This window comes from Heterocephalus glaber, unplaced genomic scaffold (assembly GCF_053883595.1).
Source record: "Heterocephalus glaber isolate CG9 unplaced genomic scaffold, H.glaber_assembly_v1.0 deba00000122, whole genome shotgun sequence".
Classification (NCBI taxonomy): domain Eukaryota; kingdom Metazoa; phylum Chordata; class Mammalia; order Rodentia; family Bathyergidae; genus Heterocephalus; species Heterocephalus glaber.
The window spans coordinates 78,850,650-78,869,165 of record NW_028258138.1 but is presented as its reverse complement, the minus strand read 5'-3'; the positions used below and the strand labels follow the sequence as shown (position 1 = coordinate 78,869,165).

Below are 18,516 nucleotides of genomic sequence, written 5' to 3'. Positions count from 1 at the left end.
ACATAGCATATTTTTTAAAATAATTGAATATATCAATCTTTTATCTTATAATTTCTCAGTTTTTCTATGTTTTGACACAAGTGTTGCTATTTTTCCCAGGCTGGTCATGAGTTCCTGAGCTCAAGTGGTCCTCCTGCCTCAACCTCCCAAGTGCTCCTAGGATTATAGACTTGTACTGCCGCACTTGCCCCTAGCTCAAGTTCCCAATTTTGATTTGTAGCTAGAGTGCTTCTCCATTCCCAGGTGCCTCTGATGATTTTCATGCACTTCAGAACTTGAGAACCATGCTCAGACATCACCTCCCTCTCTAGAATGTGAATTCTTCAAAGGCAGGGACAAGAATAGATTCGTCTGTGTCCCCAGCATCTCAGAGTGCCAAGCATAGTGTAAAAGTTTAACAAATGTTTGTGAAGAGTCCTCAGGCTCATCCCTCACACCAGGTAGAGCCTCTCTAGCTTTTGCTTGTATGATCTCTGTCTTTCCTCTGGCCCTTTTCCATGATGCACTTGGACTTCGTAGGGAGTGGTCAGGAAATGTTTCAGGTGTGAATGTTCATGGGAGGGGCCCAATCATTTCCCAAGAACATCCTCCTTGAAATGTTTTCCCCTGGCTCTTGGTCTGCCTTGAGGTTTAAGCTGTTTCTGTTTCTGTCCCCTCAACCTGCTTCTTCCTTTCTCAAATCCTTCCTATGGATGTTTCTCTTGCCTTGATTTTGCTCCCAGGACTTCAAAAGATTGGCTTCTCCCCAGCTGGAATTTAGCTCAAAGCTCACCTCCCCAGAGATCTTCTGTAAGGCTACACCCAATATAGCTCCCCAGCCATGTACTATCATACTACTTTGTTCTGTCTTCTTTCCAGAACGTCATGATTTGAAATTAGTTTCTCCATTTCCATATTTGTTCCTGCTCTGAATTTCCCCTCCCCCAGGAATTGGGGGACAAAGCTATCTTGTGTCCTGGTGCCTTCTAAGTCCTTAGGAAGGCTGGCCCAGGGTTGCCAGAGAGCTTCTGCAGGGAAGGACTTAGATGTAAATAACAATGCTGCTTTTGGAGACCTGAGGGTGAATAGGCTCTGAGACAAGTACATTTCATGATTATCTCATTTAATCTCCATGAAAACCTAGGAGAAAATGAAAACAAAGTCTTTGTAAATAAGAAGGGGTGGAGGGGTTGAACAGAGAGCAGTCGAATGGGGAAAAAAATAAGAACCAAGGTGTATTATATAAAGGTACAAATTCCCAATAATGAATGTCAGCATATTGTATACCTAAAACGTACCAATAAAATTAATGAAAAAAGGCCAGGGATTTAGCTCAGTGGTTCCGCCACTTGCCTCAAAAGCCAAGGACCCGAGTTCGATTCCCGGTCCCCCCCCCCAAAGAAAGAAAGAGAATCTGAGGAGCAGGAGCTATTTTTACCTCCATTAGTTAGACTAAACTGAAACTTAGACAAGTTAGATCACGTAGCTGGTGTTAGACCAGTGCTTCTCAAAGTGGGGTCCCCAGGTTCACCTGTACCTGGGAACAGGTTAGAAAGCAAATTTGCAGCTGAGGGTGAGCTCAGTGGTAGAACACATGATGTGAGTTTATCCTGACCTGGGGGGCAAACAAGGACTAAAGACAAAAGACAAAAAGATAATTTGGAAGAGGGGGGCCAGGGGGCTCTTGCCTCTAGTGGACAAAGGAGCCTCGACGTGACAGTGCTCCTCACTTTTATTAGACTCCTACAAATGAGAAGCAAGCAAGCGTGTGTCCCAGAATTCAGGGAAAGTTTATCGGGTTCTCATAATTTATAAACTGCACCTGAATGTGTATTTTATTTTTAAAATAAATTTCATTTTATCCCATTCCCTTCCCCTCACGTGTGTATTTTCTTTAATTAGACTTTAGCTGCCATTGAGTTTCTCTTTGAAACTGGCTGGTCCCGGAATGCTAGCAAACAGACCAGGGAGAGAGAAAGCTTGCTATCTTTAAACCTGTGTCTCAAGGAGAGTTTAACCCAGGCCTTGGTCTTCATACCTGGGTTCCCACAGAGGGCCTGTGTTTGGTCCCCAGCACAGCCACCACCATCACCACCACCACACAAAGGCACTGAAACTTTCAGGCCCCGTTCCAGTCATCCTGAGTCAGAAACTCAGGGCTAAGGCCCAGCAACCTGAATTCAAGAAGCCCTCGGGGATTTTGATGAACTAAATTGCAAAAGCCCCATATTGGAAAAAAAGATCAGCTTAACCCTTTAAAAAACACCTTATTAAGATATACTGTAATGCATATGTCATTCAGTCAATCCACCCACTCAAGTGTAAATTCAGTGATTTTAGTACATTTATAGAGTTGTGCAACCTGCACCAAAATAGATTGTGATCATAGAAACAGATGAGAACATTTTGTCTCCGGGAAAGGAAACCTGCACTAATTAGCGGCCACTCCCCCTCTCTCCTCCCACTCTCCACTCCCAGCCCTAAGTAACACTAATCTGTTCTCTGACTTTATATTTATCTGTTCAGGGCATTTATATAAGTGGAATCATTCAGTATGGTGTGATACATTACGACTGGCTTTTTCCATTTTCCATGAGGTTTTCAAGCTTTATCCACATGGTAACATTTATCTTTTTTTATGGACAAATGAGTCCCTATTTATGGATATACTTCTGTATGTGTGTGTCTATCTGTGTGTCTGTGTCTGTTTGTGTGTCTATCTGATCAGACCCAATGACATTGTACTACCTAGCTATCTCCCCAGATCTTTTTTCTATTTCGAAAATGTCTTGCTATATTGCTTAGGTAGAACTCGAACTTGCAATAATCCTGCTTCTGCCTCCTAGTTAGCTGGGAATCCAAATGTGTACTACTTTGCCCAGCTTATACTTCATTTTTGGATCCATTCACCAGCTGATAAACCATTTAGGTTTGTATTCACCAGCTTTTCTGGTTCTGGACAAAATACCTGACATATACAATGTAAAGTAGAAAGGTTTACTGGGCTCAGTTTCAGTCCATGGTCTGCTGACTTCAAGGCAAGAACAACATGATGGAGGAAATCTGATTATCTCATCCCAGCCAGGAAGCAGAGAGACAGAGGAAGAGCCAGAGAGGAAGGGGACAGGGACCAGATACAGTCCCCAAGGTCACATCCTCATGACTACCCAGACCCACCCAGCAGTGTGCTTTATAATATCTCCCAAGCGTCTCAAGTGAAGCAAGTTGACATTCAAGATTAACTGTCACAGGTTAATCTTTTGGCTGTTACATATAATGCTATGAACATTTGTGTACAAGTTTTGGTGTGGACCTATGAACATATGTTTTCATTTCTGTGTGTGTGTGTGTGTGTGTGTGTGTGTGTGTGTGTGTAATGGCTGGGTCATAAGATCTTATACTCTTTTGAGCCAGTGTGGTGGTGCACACCTGTAATTGCAGAACTCCAGAGGCTGAGGCAGGAGGATCACCACGAGTTTGAGGCCAGCCTGGGCTGCACAGCAAGACTTTGTCTCAAAAAAAAATCTTATGCTCTTTTTCTTGGGGGCGGGTACTGGGGATTAAACCCAGGGGCCTTTCCCTGAGCTACATCCCCAGCCCTTTTTTATTTTGAGATAAGCTTTTACTAAATCGATAAATTGCCCAGGCTGGGAAAATTTGTAATCTTGCTACCTCAGCCTTCCAGAGTGCTTGGATTTTAGGCATGTACCCCACCTCACCTGGCTACGTCTTACACTCTTAACCACTACACATTTCAACTGGTTTTAATCTCCACTAAATGTATTGAATAAATACATTATCAATAACACTAATAATCATTCCATCTATTAAATGTCTAAGTTGCAAAGCGTTTACTTCGATGATCACAAATCCTCAACCCTATCAAACAGGAGTCATTGTACCCGTTATGTAGTAGAGAAAGACTGCAGCTCACAGAAGTAAGCTAACTTGTCTAAGCTTAAACAGCCAAATGGGAGGAGCTGGGACCACAGCGCACATGTGCCTGCTTCTGTGCCCTTTGCCTGATATTGTGTTTCCCAAAGTTTTCGAAACATGCCTTCTTCCCTCCTTTCAGGCCTTTTCTGGAAGTCAGGCTAGCTGGAAATCCCTAGGCGACAGCTCCCTATGCTCCTTTCCCAAGCTGGGGCTGAAGGCCAAGGGAGTGGCTTTGTGGGAGCTGGAAATAAAACGGAAGGAGGACTGGGCCATGCAGTGCTGCAAGGAGGCTTTGAGGGGGAGGTGAGGAATGGGTGTTTTGCTCCTGAAGAGCAGATGTGTGGGGCTTGGTGGTCTCTGTAGGGGTAGGGAATGAGGAATAGCACTTCGCAGGGAAGAGGGCTTTTGGCCTTTATGGGGTCTCTTTGAAAGAAAGAGTGATTTTACCTGTCTGTGCCCCTTGCTCTATCTTAGCTCTCCCTGTGCAGGGAGCTGAGACTAGGGAAGGCACCCACTGGGCTGGCACCTAGGGGCTGGGGGACTAGAGTAGGAATGGGCACTGAGGCATATTTCCCAGGAGGGGCAGGATGAGGAGCCATTCTTCGAGTCATGTCATAGGGCTTCCAAGGAGTAGAAAGCAGTGAAACTGGGGCCTTGAGTCTACAGAAGTTGAGCTCTGGGTCTGAGAAAGGAGTTACAGGTGGAGGGAGCTGTCCTGCAAGGCTTGGAGCTTGAAGGAGCTGCTGCATAGAGTATTAGGAGCACAGTGGCAGCAGATGAGCCCAGGGGTACCTACCTAGGTCTGTGCTGTCCAATATAGGTACCAGGAGCAGCCGGCTACAGTGGCTTTTAAATTAGTTAAAATTCAAGAAAACTTCACATGGAGCTCCTTAGTCTTTTTTTTTTTTTTTTTTTGGTACCAGGGATCAAACTTAGGACCTTGCTCTTTTGGGGCAGGCAGTGGCACCACTGAACTAAATCCCCGACCCTCCTTACTCATATTAAGCACACTTCAAGTGCTCAGGAGCTGCACATGGCTAGGTGCTGTGGTGCAGAGGAGCCTCTCAATCAGCCCAGGCAGTCTTCTGGGGCAGAGGGAATTCATGGCCTGGGCCGGGGGTGGGGGGTAATTGCTCAAGGACCCTTGGGAGGGAGTAGCTCAGACCAGGCTAGCTGCCTGTGAAGTCTCTGGACTATAAGCGACCTTGGGGTTCCCAGAAGTGTGAGGCAGTGTGACTCACCTCCTGCCAGCATAGAGTGGACTCTGACCCCAAGGGACAGGAGCAAACCAGGCAGGGCCTCTTCAGCCCAACTCAGGATCTCTGTTCACTGTGACAGAGCCAGGGGCAGAGAAACATGGAGTGAGCTGCTGCATGGGGCCAAGTGGCACATTGGGTTGGGGTGGGAGACTCCGGCTTGGTCATGGTTGAGCGGGGGTGGATGGAAGGACTGGGGAGGGGTGTGTGTGTGTGTGTGTGTGTGTGTGTGTCTGGAGACACCAGGGCAGGGCTCACTGTGTCAAATGAGAGATGGGAACCCTTCCTCCTCACTGTAACCAGCTGCTTCCTCCTTGTTCTCAGGTCCAATGCAGTCCAGCTGATGAGGATGAACTATGCCATGAAGTCCCTCAGCCTTCTCTACCCCAGGTCCCCAGGCAGGTGAGGACAGCTCCCTATGAGCATCTCAAACTTTAATGGTTCAAGTCCTGTGGGGATCTTATTAAAGTTCAGCTTTTGATTGGAGAGGGTTGGAGTGGGAGCTGAGCTTCTGCAATTCTGACAAGGCCGCAGGGGCTATTAATGCTGCCATTGCAGCCACCACCACCACCACCATGCGTGGATAGTAAGGGGTAGGTTCTGTGCTTGGTGCTTCCATTCCTGATCTCATGTGAGCTTCATGGCAACTTTGGGAAGTGGGGTTGTTATACCAAATTAATAGATGAGGAAACTGAGACCTAGTGGGGTGCTCTCAGTTACCTAGCAAACCTGTAATCGTGGCAGGATTTGAACTTGGGCCTATCTGGATGCAAGATCCAGGTTCAAGAGCAAACAACATTGACAGGACTTGAGCACGTGTTAGACACCTGAACACTCAGCCCTCACCCAGACCTACCTAATTGGCATCTGCACTGGAGCAAGCACCCAGGTGACTTGTATGCCCATCAGAGCTTGAGAAGCACTGCACTAGCAGGCTTCTGAGTAAGGCTGTGTGGAGCGAGCTCTGTGGGAGGAGAGAAAGCATATAATGAGCTGGACGGAGGGGTGGGCTGAGGGTTGGTGCTGCAGGTGGTGCATCCTGATGTTCCCAACTGCCCCAGGCACATGGCAGTGAGCACCCAGGCAGTGGTGACCCAGCAGCTGGTGTCCGAGGCCGTTCCAGAGACCCCCAGGGCCCGGCCCTGGCGAGTGAGCACTGCAGATCGGAGTGTGCGCAAGGGCATCATGGCATGCAGCCTACAGGATCTCCTCCACAAGGTAGGGACCCACTGCACTCTAGCCCCTGGGGCTACACTAGGATTCACCAGGCACAGGGGGCAGGTCCTAAGTGGTAGAATACTTTCCTTTCTGATGTTAGCACCAGGTAGCACCTACCTAGAGCTGTCGGGTTGATGGTGATGTCTGTCTGGTCACACGGAGGGCAGTATGCTCCCATCCTGTATGTTAACAGTAGGGCAATAATATTTTCAGGAATAGTTCTTGCTGGAAATATCCCTAGATTCCCTTCTCCAGTAGTACATAAATGTGTAGAACTGCTCAGAAGTTGGGGAAATGAGCAGGATTTTAGAGCTTCCCTCCCAGGGCGGTTCTTAAATCTGTCACCCAGGGTGGTAGCTTCATGAAAGGCTTTGTTCTAACCATATATCAGAGGCCAGCAGGGGAGAAAACAGAGAGAACATGCAACTCTCATGAGTGCTGCAGCAGGCAGGAACATGGCCCAGTCCCATCCCTCTTCTCTCTCTCGGGGTAGCTTCTCCCTCCACACGTGCTGTGGCCTCCTCTTCTGTTAGTCATGAGGCCATGTGCTTCAGCAGCCCCTCACCTCTAAGCACTCTGGGGTGAGTACCACAAGCCCAGGTGCCTGGTACAGATCCAACACTGGTTAGGGTCTCAGTCACCGGAGTCTGTTTAACACAGACATCATATTTGACCGAACTCTCTCTTCCAGATTTCCTCCCCATTCCTCTGAATTAGCCCTGTTCTTCCAGAAAGCCAGTGTCCCCTCTTTTGTGAGGCTCCTGGCTGTGCCAGATTATGTGCCTTGAATCAAAAAGCTCACTCACATTTTACTCTGGATTACTATTGTTTTGTGTCCTGGCTCTGGGGACCACCTCCTCATGACAATGTTCCTTGGTACATCTGGCTTCCCAGACTTTACCCAGAGGCCGATTAGTACAGAGAGATATTGCAGGCCAATCTTGTCCTTTCCTGATGCAGTCTTTGGATTGGCCATTTTTCCTAGTAAATTCTGCTTTATTTCAGAAGGAAGTAGTATTCAGAAGTCAAGATCTGGGAGCTTGGTTTGGTCATTGCTATTGGTGTGTTGTTTATTTTACATACCACTGCCCTTTTTTGGGAGAGGACAGGGTCTTACTATGTAGTCCAGGCTGTCCTTGAATTCACTATGTAGCCCAAGCTGGCCTTGAACTCCAGCAATGCTCCTGCCTCAGCCTCCCAAATGCTGGGATTACTGCTGTGTGCCCTTTCTAAAGGATTTTATTCAGCAAAATATATTTCCTAGTGAGTCCAAATGAGAAAAGTAAAGTGAGAATTCTGTCACTCCAAAATAATTAATGATGAGTTTCTAAATGTTCTAAATAGTCTATTCTTTTTTTTTTTAGGTACCAGAGATCGAACTCAGGTCCTCGTGCTTGGGCAGCAGGTGGCGAAACCACTGAGCTAAATCCCCGGCCCTAAATAGTCTATTCTTATGATATATAACTTATTTAAATGTGGTTATATACTATATAGCCTGACTTTTCATTCTATGACATGTCACGGGTCTCTTTCCATCTTAATATACTATGAAAATGTAATAAATGCTACATACAGACTACGTACTCTGCCAGGTGACATATCATTTCTTCTAATCATAACCTTAAGATAGTTACTACTCGGCCGGGGATGTAGCACAGTGGTTTCGCCGCCTGCTGCACAAGCACAAGGAAATGAGTTCGATCCCAGGTACCAAAAAAAAAGATAGTTACTACTACTATTCCCATTTTCCAGAGGTGGAGGCCAAGTTCATTTCCTAGGACTTAAACCCACGTGGCAAACTCAAGGGTTCTTATGCCTAATCTTGCATGTAATCATCCTATCAACTCCAAGGCTAAACATGCCTCAATTTTTTTTAGATGGTGAAGCTAATTCTTAGAAGTGAGATAAGTTAAAATGGATCAAAGGTATGGGCCGGGGATTTAGCTCAGTGGTTCTGCCGCTTGCCTCGAAAACACAAGGACCCAAACTTGATTCCCCACCCCCGCAAAAAAAATGGATCAAACGTATAGATGTAAGGGCTAAAATTATATATGTATTTGAAATAATACACTAATTCCCATAAATATCTACAATTATGATGTGTCAATTAAAAGTGAAAAAAGAGCCAGAGATTTAGCCCAGTGGTTCTGCCGCCTGCCTTGCAAGCGCAAGGACGCGAGTTCAATCTCCGGTACCCCCCCGCAAAAAAAAAAAGTGAATAAAGATTCTTAAAAAGTAAAAAGACAATTGCAGAGACAGGGATGTAGCTCAGCAGCACAGCACTGGCCTGGCCAGTGTGAGGTCCTGAGTTCAATCCCCAGTAGAAAAAAAAAAGACAATTGCAGAAGGGGAAAAAGATTTCAAATCATGTATTTGATAAGGATCGAGAATGTATAAAGAACTCTTAACTATCAAAAAATATATATATAATAAACTCTAACAACTCAACAGTAAAAAGACAACCCAATTAAAAATTGGAGGAGAATTATAAGCGTGATCCCAAGCTGGGCAATTTAGCAACTTAGTGAGACCATGTCTCGAAATAAAAAATAAAATAATAGCTCAGTGCAAAGGCCCTGGGTTCAGTCTCCAGTACACACACACACACACACACACACACACACACACACACGGCAAAAAACAGGCCAGTACAATGGCGCATGCCTGTAATCTCTGTAATCCTAGCTACTTGAAGCTGAGGCAGGAAGATGAGGATCAAAAATTTGAGGTCAGCCTAAGCAACTCGAGACCCTGACTTGAAATAAAAGCGCGAAAAGGGCTGGGACGTGGCTTGTGGTAGAGGGCTTGCCTAGCACGCACAGGGCCCCTGTACCAGTGCCACCCGTGGAGCCCGGTCACTCTCCCCTGGCAGCTGAGGGAATGTGGTGTGATGTGGGTCTTCCCCATACCAGCTCTGTGGCTCCATAGGGATGGCAGAAGCATCGCTAACCTTTTTTTTTTTTTTTTTGTGGTACCAGGGATCAAACTCTGGTTCTTGCACTTTCAAGGCAGGCAGTGAAACCACTGAGTTAAATCCCCAGCCATCGCTAACCTTCTTCCTCAGGTCCGGGACATCCTGATGCTAAAAGACAAGCCCTTCTCCCTGGTGCTGGAAGAAGACGGCACAGCTGTAGAGACAGAGGGATATTTCCAAGCCCTGGCAGGGAATACGGTATTCATGGTCCTCCAGAAGGGGCAGAAATGGCAGCCCCCATCAGAACAGGTGAGGTCCTACCTGCACAGGGAGAAATGGAGAGCTTGAGTGGAGTCCCCGAGGAGTACCTACCATGTGTTTGTCCTGCTGCAGGGGACTAGGTACCAACTCTCCCTCTCTGACAAGCCCTCCAAGAAGATTGATGTGGCCCGCATAACCTTTGACCTGTACAAACTGAGCCCAAAGGACTTCATTGGCTGTCTGAATGTGAAGGCGACCCTCTACAACACGTACTCCCTGTCCTATGACCTGCACTGCTACAGGGCCAAGCGCATTGTAAAGTTAGTGGCTTGGGATAAACTGGGGTCAGGGTGGGAGCCAAGGAGTGGCAGAGCCCCTAGCTGGCCACCCAGAGCTCAGCCTTCTCAGAGCCCAGGTCTGGTGCCCGTGCTAACAAAGTGTGAGTTAGCATTTGTATGGAACTTGTGACTTGCGTGTGTGCTTTGGATTACACCTGCATATGCCAAAGGGGACACATACTCCTCCTGGTGGAGCCTGAATATGTTTATCATTACCTTCTACCATGGCAAACTATAGTTTTTCACCTAAAAAGGAAGTTTTCCAAAGTACTCTTCTAATGAAGACTAGGAATGGGCTAGGAAAGGGCTTTACCACTGAGCCACCGCTCCCAGCTAATCAGCTTTTATAAAACAAACATGTGTCAAAGATTTTATTCAATGCATTAATTCGTGACAAGATTTAGCAAGAGGTTACAATCAGTTCAATTCAAAATCCCATACATGAGCCGGGGATGTATGTGGTGTCTGGACCTGAATTTGATTCCCGGTAGCAAAAAAACCCAACCAACCAAACAAACAAAAAACCCATACATATATACATATACAGATCCATCAATATTGATGAGTTAGGGCCGGGGATTTAGCTCAGTGGTTTCGCTGCCTGCTGTGCAAGCGCAAGGACCCGAGTTCAATCTCCGGTACCAAAAAAAAATAATAATAATAATGATGAGTTAAATTTATAGATTTTTGCCAGGCATGGTGGTGTATTCCTGTAATCTCAGCACTCGGGAGGCTGAGGCAGGAGGATCACCACAAGTTCGAGACCAGCCTGGACTACATAGTGAATTCAAAGCCATCTGAACTACATAGCAAGACCTTGTCTCAAAAAAAAATTTATAGATTCTTTTTTGGGGGGGAGGGTACTGGGGGTTGTACCCAGGGTCTTCACATTAAGCTGTATCTCCAGTGCTTTTTATTTTTTCTTTTGAGACAGAGGCTTGCTAAGTTGCTCAGGTGGGGCTTGAATTTGTGATGTGCTTGCCTCGGTTCTGGGATGTGCAGGTTTGTGCCACCACATTTGGCCTGGCTTTCTTGGTTTGCCCTCTGCATACCCAGTCTCAGATAAGGGGACTAAGGCTGCATGGCTGTGTGCCAGAGCCAGCAGTCAGTGGCAGGCTGCAGCCCCTTCTGCAGCTCCCTCCATCAGATCAGCATATCCTGCTCCTCTAGGTCTGGGATTGCTGCCATATTCGACAGATTTCAAAATCTAGAGAAAGAAATTTCAGCCTTGGACTCAGTCCATCTAGAGGAAGTGAAACTCTCAGACCTAAACACAATAGATACAATGGTATCAAAAAGCAATAGCAATGGTGGTGCTTGCCTGCAATTCCGGCACTTGGAGGCTGAGGCAGGAGCATTGCAAGTTGAGCCCAGCCTGGACAATTTAGCAATTTACTGAGATCTTGCATCAAAATTTTAAAAAAGGCTGAGGGCCGGGGATTTAGCTCAGTGGTTCCAGCGCCTGCCTCTCAAGGGCAAGGTCCCGAGTTCGATCCCCAGTACCAAAAGAAAAAAAAAAAAAGGGCTGAGGATGATGTAGGTCAGTGCAAAGGCCTAGGTTCAACACCCAATACCAAAAAAGGGGAAGCGCAGCTGGAGTCACTTAGTGACAATGGTGTCTCTATACTTTTAAAGACATTGTAGTAGGACTGGGGACGTAGCTCAGCGGCACAGCACTTGGCTGGCAAGCGTGAGGCCCTGAGTTGGATTCCCGGCACACAAAAAAAAGACATTATGGTAAAATATATATAGCATGACTTTTTTTTGGGGGGGGGGGTACCGGGGATTGAACTCGGGTCCTTGTGCTTGCAAGGCAGGTGGTGGAACCACTGAGCTAAATCCCCGGCCATTTAGCATGACTTTTTTAAATTTTCAGTGCTGGGGATTATACTGCGGGCCTTGTGCTTGCTAGGCAAACTCTCCACCACTAAGCTACATCTGTAGTTCATCTTTCTGACCATTTTAAAGTGTACAATTCAGTGGCATTAAGCACATTTATAATGTTGTGCAATAATCATAACTATCAATTTGCAGAACTTTTTCATCATCCCTAACAGAAACTGTGACCATTAAATAATAACTCTCACTCCTCCACCCCTAGACCCTAGTAACCTCTATTCTACTTTCTAGTTCTAATAGTACTAGAACTACTATTCTATTTCTGTCTCTTACTTTGTGTATTCTAGCTACCCCATAAGAGTGGAATCAGATGCTATTTGATCTTTTGTGTCTGCCTTTTTTCACTTAGCCTAATGTTTTCAAGGTTCATCCATGTTGTACCATTCCTTTTTAAGGCTGTTCAGGTGGGTTTAAGGCCTCAGTTCTTTAGTTTCAGCAAGGAGTATACTTCTCAGGGATAGCCTTCCAAAAATTTTGAACCCAGGGTCTTGTACATGCTGTGCAAATCTTAGTCTACAAACAGAGGACCCACCAACCCTAAAATATTTTTATTTGTAAGTGTTCATAGTTCTAAGTGTCTTTCTGATCTCCCTAACTCCAACAAGAAAATAAACTCACTTATTGATTGAAGGTTAACAGAAGCCTTAAATTTTGCTGGGTAGGGTGATGGATGCCCGTAATCCCAGCACTCTGGGAGGATTACAAATTTGAGCCAAGTCTGAGCTGAAATTCAGTAACTTAGTGAGACCCTGTCTCAAAAGAATAAAAGGACTGGGGACATAACTGGAGGTGTAGCATCTGCTAGGCTCTGGATTCAATCCCCAGCAGTGGGAAGAAGAATAAAAAAGAAGGAAAGAAAGGAAAAAGGAATCCAGGAAGTATTTCTTTTCCTTTAGTGTTTCGCTCCCCTGTTCTCCTAGGTCTAAACACTACTAGTGAGCCTTCCCCATCTCTTTTAAACAGATCTGGTAGGAATTCAGTTAAAGTTTGCCTAGCATTCAGCAGCTGCTCTTGACTCTACAACTGCCTTACTTTCTATACATCAGCCTGCAACCTAAGTTCCTTTTGCTATTTCAACCTCATAACCCATTTTACATGAGAGGAAGCTGACGCTCACAACTAGAGAAGTTTAGATAAAAAACAAACATAAAATAAATGTAGAATTTAAACAAGAACTTAAGCAGTTTGCTAAAGTTTACCTCCTTAATAAGACTGGATTAAAAAGCCTGGGCTGGGGATGTGGTACTTACCTAGCATGTTCAAAGCCCTGGGTTTGAGCCCCAGCACCACTGACACTGGCCTAGTGCTCAGGCTGTCTAGCTCAGGGTCTGTTCTCTCAGTTTATGTTTCCACAAATGATGTGGAAAGTCTGAAGTCTGGAGCAGAATGTCATGAAGGATAGAATCATGTGATGTAGATTAACCTGATTGGCCCAAAGGGACATTAAGAAAAATGCAGGACTTGGGATGTCACTCAGTGATAGAGTGTCTGCTAAATGGCTAGGCATGTGGCATACACCTATAATCTCCATCCCCTTATTTGGGAGGCTGAGGCTGGAGGATCATGTGTTCAAGGCCAGCCTGTACTACATAATGAATTTAAGGCTGACCTGGACTACATAGTAAGACCCTATCTCAAATAAACAAAACAAAAACCAAAAGAATGCTAACTTGAAACCTGTTCCTCTAGGCCACTGTGGGAATGTGGGAGGAGACATGGGGAGGCAGGTATGGGGTGTTCTTCTGGTTTTCACTCAGGTGCCTCCCTCACCTCCCCAGGGAAGTGCTCTGCTGGGTCCTCTTCGGCATGCGGGCCACAGGCCACATGTTGCTCGGCACCTCCTGCTACATGCAGCAGCTCCTGGATGCCACTGAGGAGGGGCAGCCCGCCCAGGCCCAGGCCTCCTCCCTCCTCCAGACCTGCCTGAAGATTCTGCCGTGAAGCCCAGAGGCTTTGAGGGCTTCCCCAGCCACAGATGAGACTGGAGCCTATGCACAAGCCTCACCTCCCCAAGCCTCCCTCACAGCACAGGAGCACAAACTAGGTGGAAAGAAGGCCTGGAAGCTACCCTGCCCTGCCATGCAAGAGGCTCAGTTGCCTGGCCTGAGCTGCTCCTTCATGCCCCAGGAAGCTTAGCTGACCACAACAGTGACCCAGCAGATGGCTTGAAGCCATGTGTCCTGACACTGCACCCCTCCCTCCTTCTGCCACCCATCCCAGAATACTCCTATGTGAATCATCAAGCCCACTAATGCTCCATATCTGAGTTTGCAATACACTATTTATGTGACACATCTTTGCCTGTGTTCTTTGGGGATGGGGTGGGGTTTGGTTGGAAGGTGTTGGGAAGTGACAAAGGAAGAGGATTCTATCATTGAACCATTCTCCATAATGTGGTGATACAGGAGATGGTAATTTTTGATTTTAAAAGTCTACTGAATTTGCAACTTGAGCAGACCATGTAATCAACACAAGTGGCAATTTTCAAATGAAATTTCCCTATCAGAAGAGCTTCAGTGTAGTAGGTGGATTAACTCACTCTTGATTCCTCAGAGTCACATGTTAAACCCTTTTAGGGTTTAGGTCAGGGAGCACTAGTCAAGTTATAATGCTGCCACTTTCTACTAATGCCTGCCCTTACTTACCCTGCACATTCAAAACTACCAGCCTGAGGATTTCAGTGTGAGCTGTTATCAGTGACAGAGCATTTGCCTACCATGGGGGAGGCCCTGAGTTCCATCAGCAAAAACCCAAAAACAGAGTAAGCTGGTCAGTAGCTCCAAAGAGGATTAGTGTCTCATCACTGTAATCTGGCAACATCAACATCAGGCAGCCACATAGGACAAGCATGAAAGTCTGTGATTCTCAGCACTTGGGAGGCTGAGGCAGAAGGATCGCTGTGAGTTTAAGGGCAGCCTGGGCTACACAGTAAGTTCAAGATCAGCCTGAACTACATAGATCCTGTCTCAAACAAAACAGAACAACAACAAACCATATTTTAAAAGAACGTGATTCTCAGATTCAAAAACTATGTCACACCATAACCCTTGCTATAAAGCCTATTTGGATTTAGCAAATACTAAGACAAAGGGCTGGGTTGCCCAAGTTTGCCTGGGAAGCGGTTGCTGGAAGATGCCCCATGCCCCATGTGGGAAGCACCGCCAAAGCTAGATGGAGAGTATTTTCCATAAGGCTGGAGGCTGGCTCAGCTCCGTGGGATGGGGCTTTTGGCAGGGAGGTTCGATGTCTCCATCAGCACAGAAGCTGTTCCTGTGTCTGCTCCCTAAACTGTAGCCGCCCACTCCTCCAGTGACATTGTGAACAGCAGCTGGAAGGGCATGGGCATGCTGGTATCTTCCCAAGCTGCACTCCTCCTAGGACCAAGTTTCACAAGAGTCCTGAGCATTAACCACTGTCTCTTGGACTGATCCTCTCACCCTGGGGAAAATTTATTTCTTCCTCTGTTTCCAGGGGCTTGGAATCCAAGGAGTCAAAGCTGTGGGGAGTAAAGGGGAAAGCGTGCCTCTGATGAGGCTTGGGGCTTGGGAAGGAAGTTCCGAAGAGTCAAGGAGCTGGTGCCTGAGGAGGGCCTGGCATGCATGTAGCTGAGGGACAGTATCCCCGGGCCGGGTGTTACCCACAAGGAGAGGCTGCAGTGGACAAGGTGTGCTGGGAAGCAGCCTTTTGGCCTTAGACACTCCTCAGTCCTTCCTCAAACTGCTACTTAAGTGCAAAAGAGAATTTCAGAAGGACCCTAAATACCAAGAGCCTAAAGCAAAGCAGTCACACCTCAGATGGATCCCCAAACAAGGGAAAAACTGCTTATAGTTTTACCAGATTTATTGCCGGCCCTTTCTTTATCAGTGGACACTATTTATTTATTTATTTATAAACAGAGTTTTGCTAGTTTTGCTATGTAGTTCAGGCTGGCCTTGAACTCACTATGGAGCCCAAGCTGGCCTGGAACATTTGGTGATCCTTCTGTTTCAGCCTCCCAAGTGCTAGGATTACAGGCATGTGCCACCATGCTTGGCCTGTACACATTTCTTAAAAGTTTATTATTTAAACCTATGTCTTTGTTTCGTTATTTAAATCTATGTGTTTTTCTTTTTTTGGGGTACTGGGGATTGAACCCCAGGCCACTGTACTGAGCTACCCCTTCAGCCCCTTTATATTTTTTATTTTGAGATAGTGTCTTACTAAGTTGATAAATTGCCCAAGCTAGACAGACTTGACCTTGTGATCCTTCTGCCTCAGTTTCCCAGAGTTCTGAAATAAAGCATTTTAATTTTTATTTAATATTTAGTTTTTTAGAAATGCAAGTGATTGAAGCCCAGAGCTCAAACATGCTAAGCACACACTATACCAATTAGCTTTACCTTCAGCTAAATCTATGATTTTTTAAAAAATTGCTTCTTGTTGAGCATGGCCCCTGCACAAGGATGACATGCAAATTCATGAAGCGTTCCATATTTCTGAAGCAAATAAAGTTTAATGATTTTTGAGATACTAAAAAAAATTAAATAAATAAATATAAATTTCCATTTAACTGTTCCTTGGTCCTGGCCATTCTTTGGGCAGGACAGAAAGAATGTGGAGGCACTGGACACTGTGCCATTCGTTGGGCAACACAAGACACAGAAAGCAGGTTACCTACAAAGGAGCCAAAATCAGACCTTCCTCTTGCAATTCCAGATGCCAGAGGATAGCAGAACAATATCTGCAGAGTTTAAGGGAAAATAATCTTGAACCAAGCATTATACACCCTGCCAAGTTAATATTTCTGTATGGAGGCAACTGGAAAACATTTTCTCATAAATTCAGGGTTAAGAAAGTATATTAAGTTGGGTGTGGTGTTGCATTCCTGTAATCTCAGCACTAAGGAGCTTTTGGCAGGAGGACTACTGCAACTTGGAAGACAGCCTGGACTACATAGGGAGACCCTGTCTCAAAAAAGCCAAAAAAAAAAAACACAAAAAAAGGAGAGGTAAATTACCATACTCATAAACTGGTTAAATTTCCAGTTAATAAGATCTAAATTGAGTAAAAACTCAACCACTGGTCCAATATACCTATACTTGTAGGTTAAAAGGTTAAAAGCTGGGCTGTGATTCATGTCTCATGTCACTCACTGCTGGGCAGCTTAAACAACCTGTAGTACATGCATGACTGTCCCATTGGGCAGTTCTTTATTAATTTTATTAGTAAAAAGACTGATAAAAGTAAGGGCCGGGGATGTAGCTCAGTGGTGCTGTGCCTGCCTGGCAAACAAAAGATTCTGAGTTCAATCCTCAGTACCAGAAAAAAAAAGACTAATAAAAATGATTATCAGATTCATTTGTACCACCAGTGGTACGGCGTGCCGGATGGGATAGTCATGCGTCTACCATCAGGGGTTCAAGCTGGCAGGAATGTGTTAAAGGTGACACAAACTCTTTAGGTCATAGAAATAGAAAGCAACATTTTTGTTAGGCAGAAATAGGATATTAGAAGATATTCACATTTAAGACACTGTGATAAATAACATGACATTCATAGGTATGATCAGTGTTCAGTATCTTTTTTTTTGAAGATAGGATCTCGCTATGCAATTCAGGCTGGCCTTGAACTCACTATGTAGCCCAGGTTGGCCTGGAACTCACAGTGATCCTCCCGCCTCAGCCTCTCTAGTGCTGAGATAACAGGCCTGCACCACCATGCCCAGTTTTTTTGCGGTGCAGGGGATCGAGCTCAGGACCTCGCGCTTGCTTTTGAGGCTGGCACAGTGCCACTGAGCTAAATCCCTGGCCCAAAAAATTATTTTAGCTGCTTTTTTTTTTGGTACCGGGGATCAAACTCAGGTCCTTGAGCTTGTGAGGCAGGCGACGGAACCATTGGGCTAAATCCCCAGCCCAATGCCCAGTTAATATTCAGTATCTTGGTGTGAATGGCAGTTTTACAGCTCTAAACTGATAACCATACATATATTTTAAAATGCACATTTAAAACTAAAAGGTAATACAGTTCAGAAAAAATGAACATTTCTTTAAGTGCATTTAAGTGCATTTTATGTTCTTAAAATTCATTGAGCAATTGTTTAAAGAAAATACATTCAGGGCCAGGGATTTAGCTCAGTGGTTGCGCCGGCTGCCTTGCAAGCACAACGTCTCAAGTTTGATCCCCGGTACCAAAAAAGACAAAAGAAAAAGAAAATACATTCATGCTGAGGATGTAGGTCAGTGGCACCACACCTGCCTGGCAAGTGCAAGGTTCTGAGTTTGATCCCCAGTACAGAGAGAGAGAGAGAGAGAGAGAGAGAGAGAGAGAGAGAGAGAGAGAGAGAGAGAGAGAAAGAAAATACATCCATAAAAAAAGACAAATATATCAGTGAAATAAAAATTTCAAAGGGTAGCTTGGTGTGGTGGCACACACCTGTAATCCCAGCACTTGGGAGGCTGAAGCAAGAAGACTGCTGTGAGTTCAAGGACAGCCTGGACAGGCCTGAACTACATAGCAAGACCCTGTCTCCAAAAACAAAGACAGCAAAAAGTTCCAAAGGGGGGCTGGGGATTTAGCTCAGTGCCACTGCACCTGCCTCGCAAGCACAAGGTCCTGAATTCAGGCCCCAGTGCCCCCTAAAAAACCTCCCAAAATCCCCCCCTGAAACTAGGTAAATGATAAAATTATAATTTTGTAAGATTTCTTTGGAATCATTCAGTCCCCAGAGTACGGAGCT

At 45.6% G+C, this 18,516-nt stretch overlaps 1 protein-coding gene and 1 non-coding gene across 5 annotated transcripts; both read left to right on the top strand.

The window, feature by feature from the left end:
• Nucleotides 1–4,190: 4,190 nt before the first annotated feature.
• Nucleotides 4,191–14,093, top strand: Cidec (cell death inducing DFFA like effector c). Of its 4 annotated transcripts, none has more exons than XM_087216967.1 (7): nucleotides 4,191–4,218; nucleotides 5,496–5,573; nucleotides 5,916–6,060; nucleotides 6,233–6,389; nucleotides 9,454–9,612; nucleotides 9,697–9,884; nucleotides 13,580–14,093. In XM_087216967.1, the coding sequence occupies exons 4-7, from the start codon at nucleotides 6,237–6,239 to the stop codon at nucleotides 13,740–13,742; spliced, it is 663 nt and encodes a 220-aa protein (XP_087073093.1). In that variant the 5' UTR covers nucleotides 4,191–4,218; nucleotides 5,496–5,573; nucleotides 5,916–6,060; nucleotides 6,233–6,236; the 3' UTR covers nucleotides 13,743–14,093. The 4 variants fall into 4 exon arrangements, with proteins under 4 accessions (XP_087073093.1, XP_004835358.2, XP_087073092.1 ...); XM_087216966.1 differs by lacking the exon at nucleotides 4,191–4,218 and adding an exon at nucleotides 5,066–5,276; XM_004835301.3 differs by lacking the exon at nucleotides 5,916–6,060 and having other exon boundaries at nucleotides 4,194–4,218.
• Nucleotides 14,094–16,170: 2,077 nt separating this feature from the next.
• On the top strand, nucleotides 16,171–16,278 carry LOC147830509 (U6 spliceosomal RNA). The gene has a single exon (XR_015439464.1). It is a non-coding gene; the product is annotated as a U6 spliceosomal RNA (small nuclear RNA).
• Nucleotides 16,279–18,516: the final 2,238 nt, after the last annotated feature.

What these genes read in the sequence shown, in the direction of transcription:
- Cidec (XM_004835302.4), top strand. An exon ending in TACAGGATCTCCTCCACAAG is followed by an intron (nt 6,390 to 9,453) that starts GTAGGGACCCAC and finishes CTTCTTCCTCAG; the next exon opens with GTCCGGGACATCCTGATGCT. An exon ending in AGGGCCAAGCGCATTGTAAA is followed by an intron (nt 9,885 to 13,579) that starts GTTAGTGGCTTG and finishes TCACCTCCCCAG; the next exon opens with GGAAGTGCTCTGCTGGGTCC.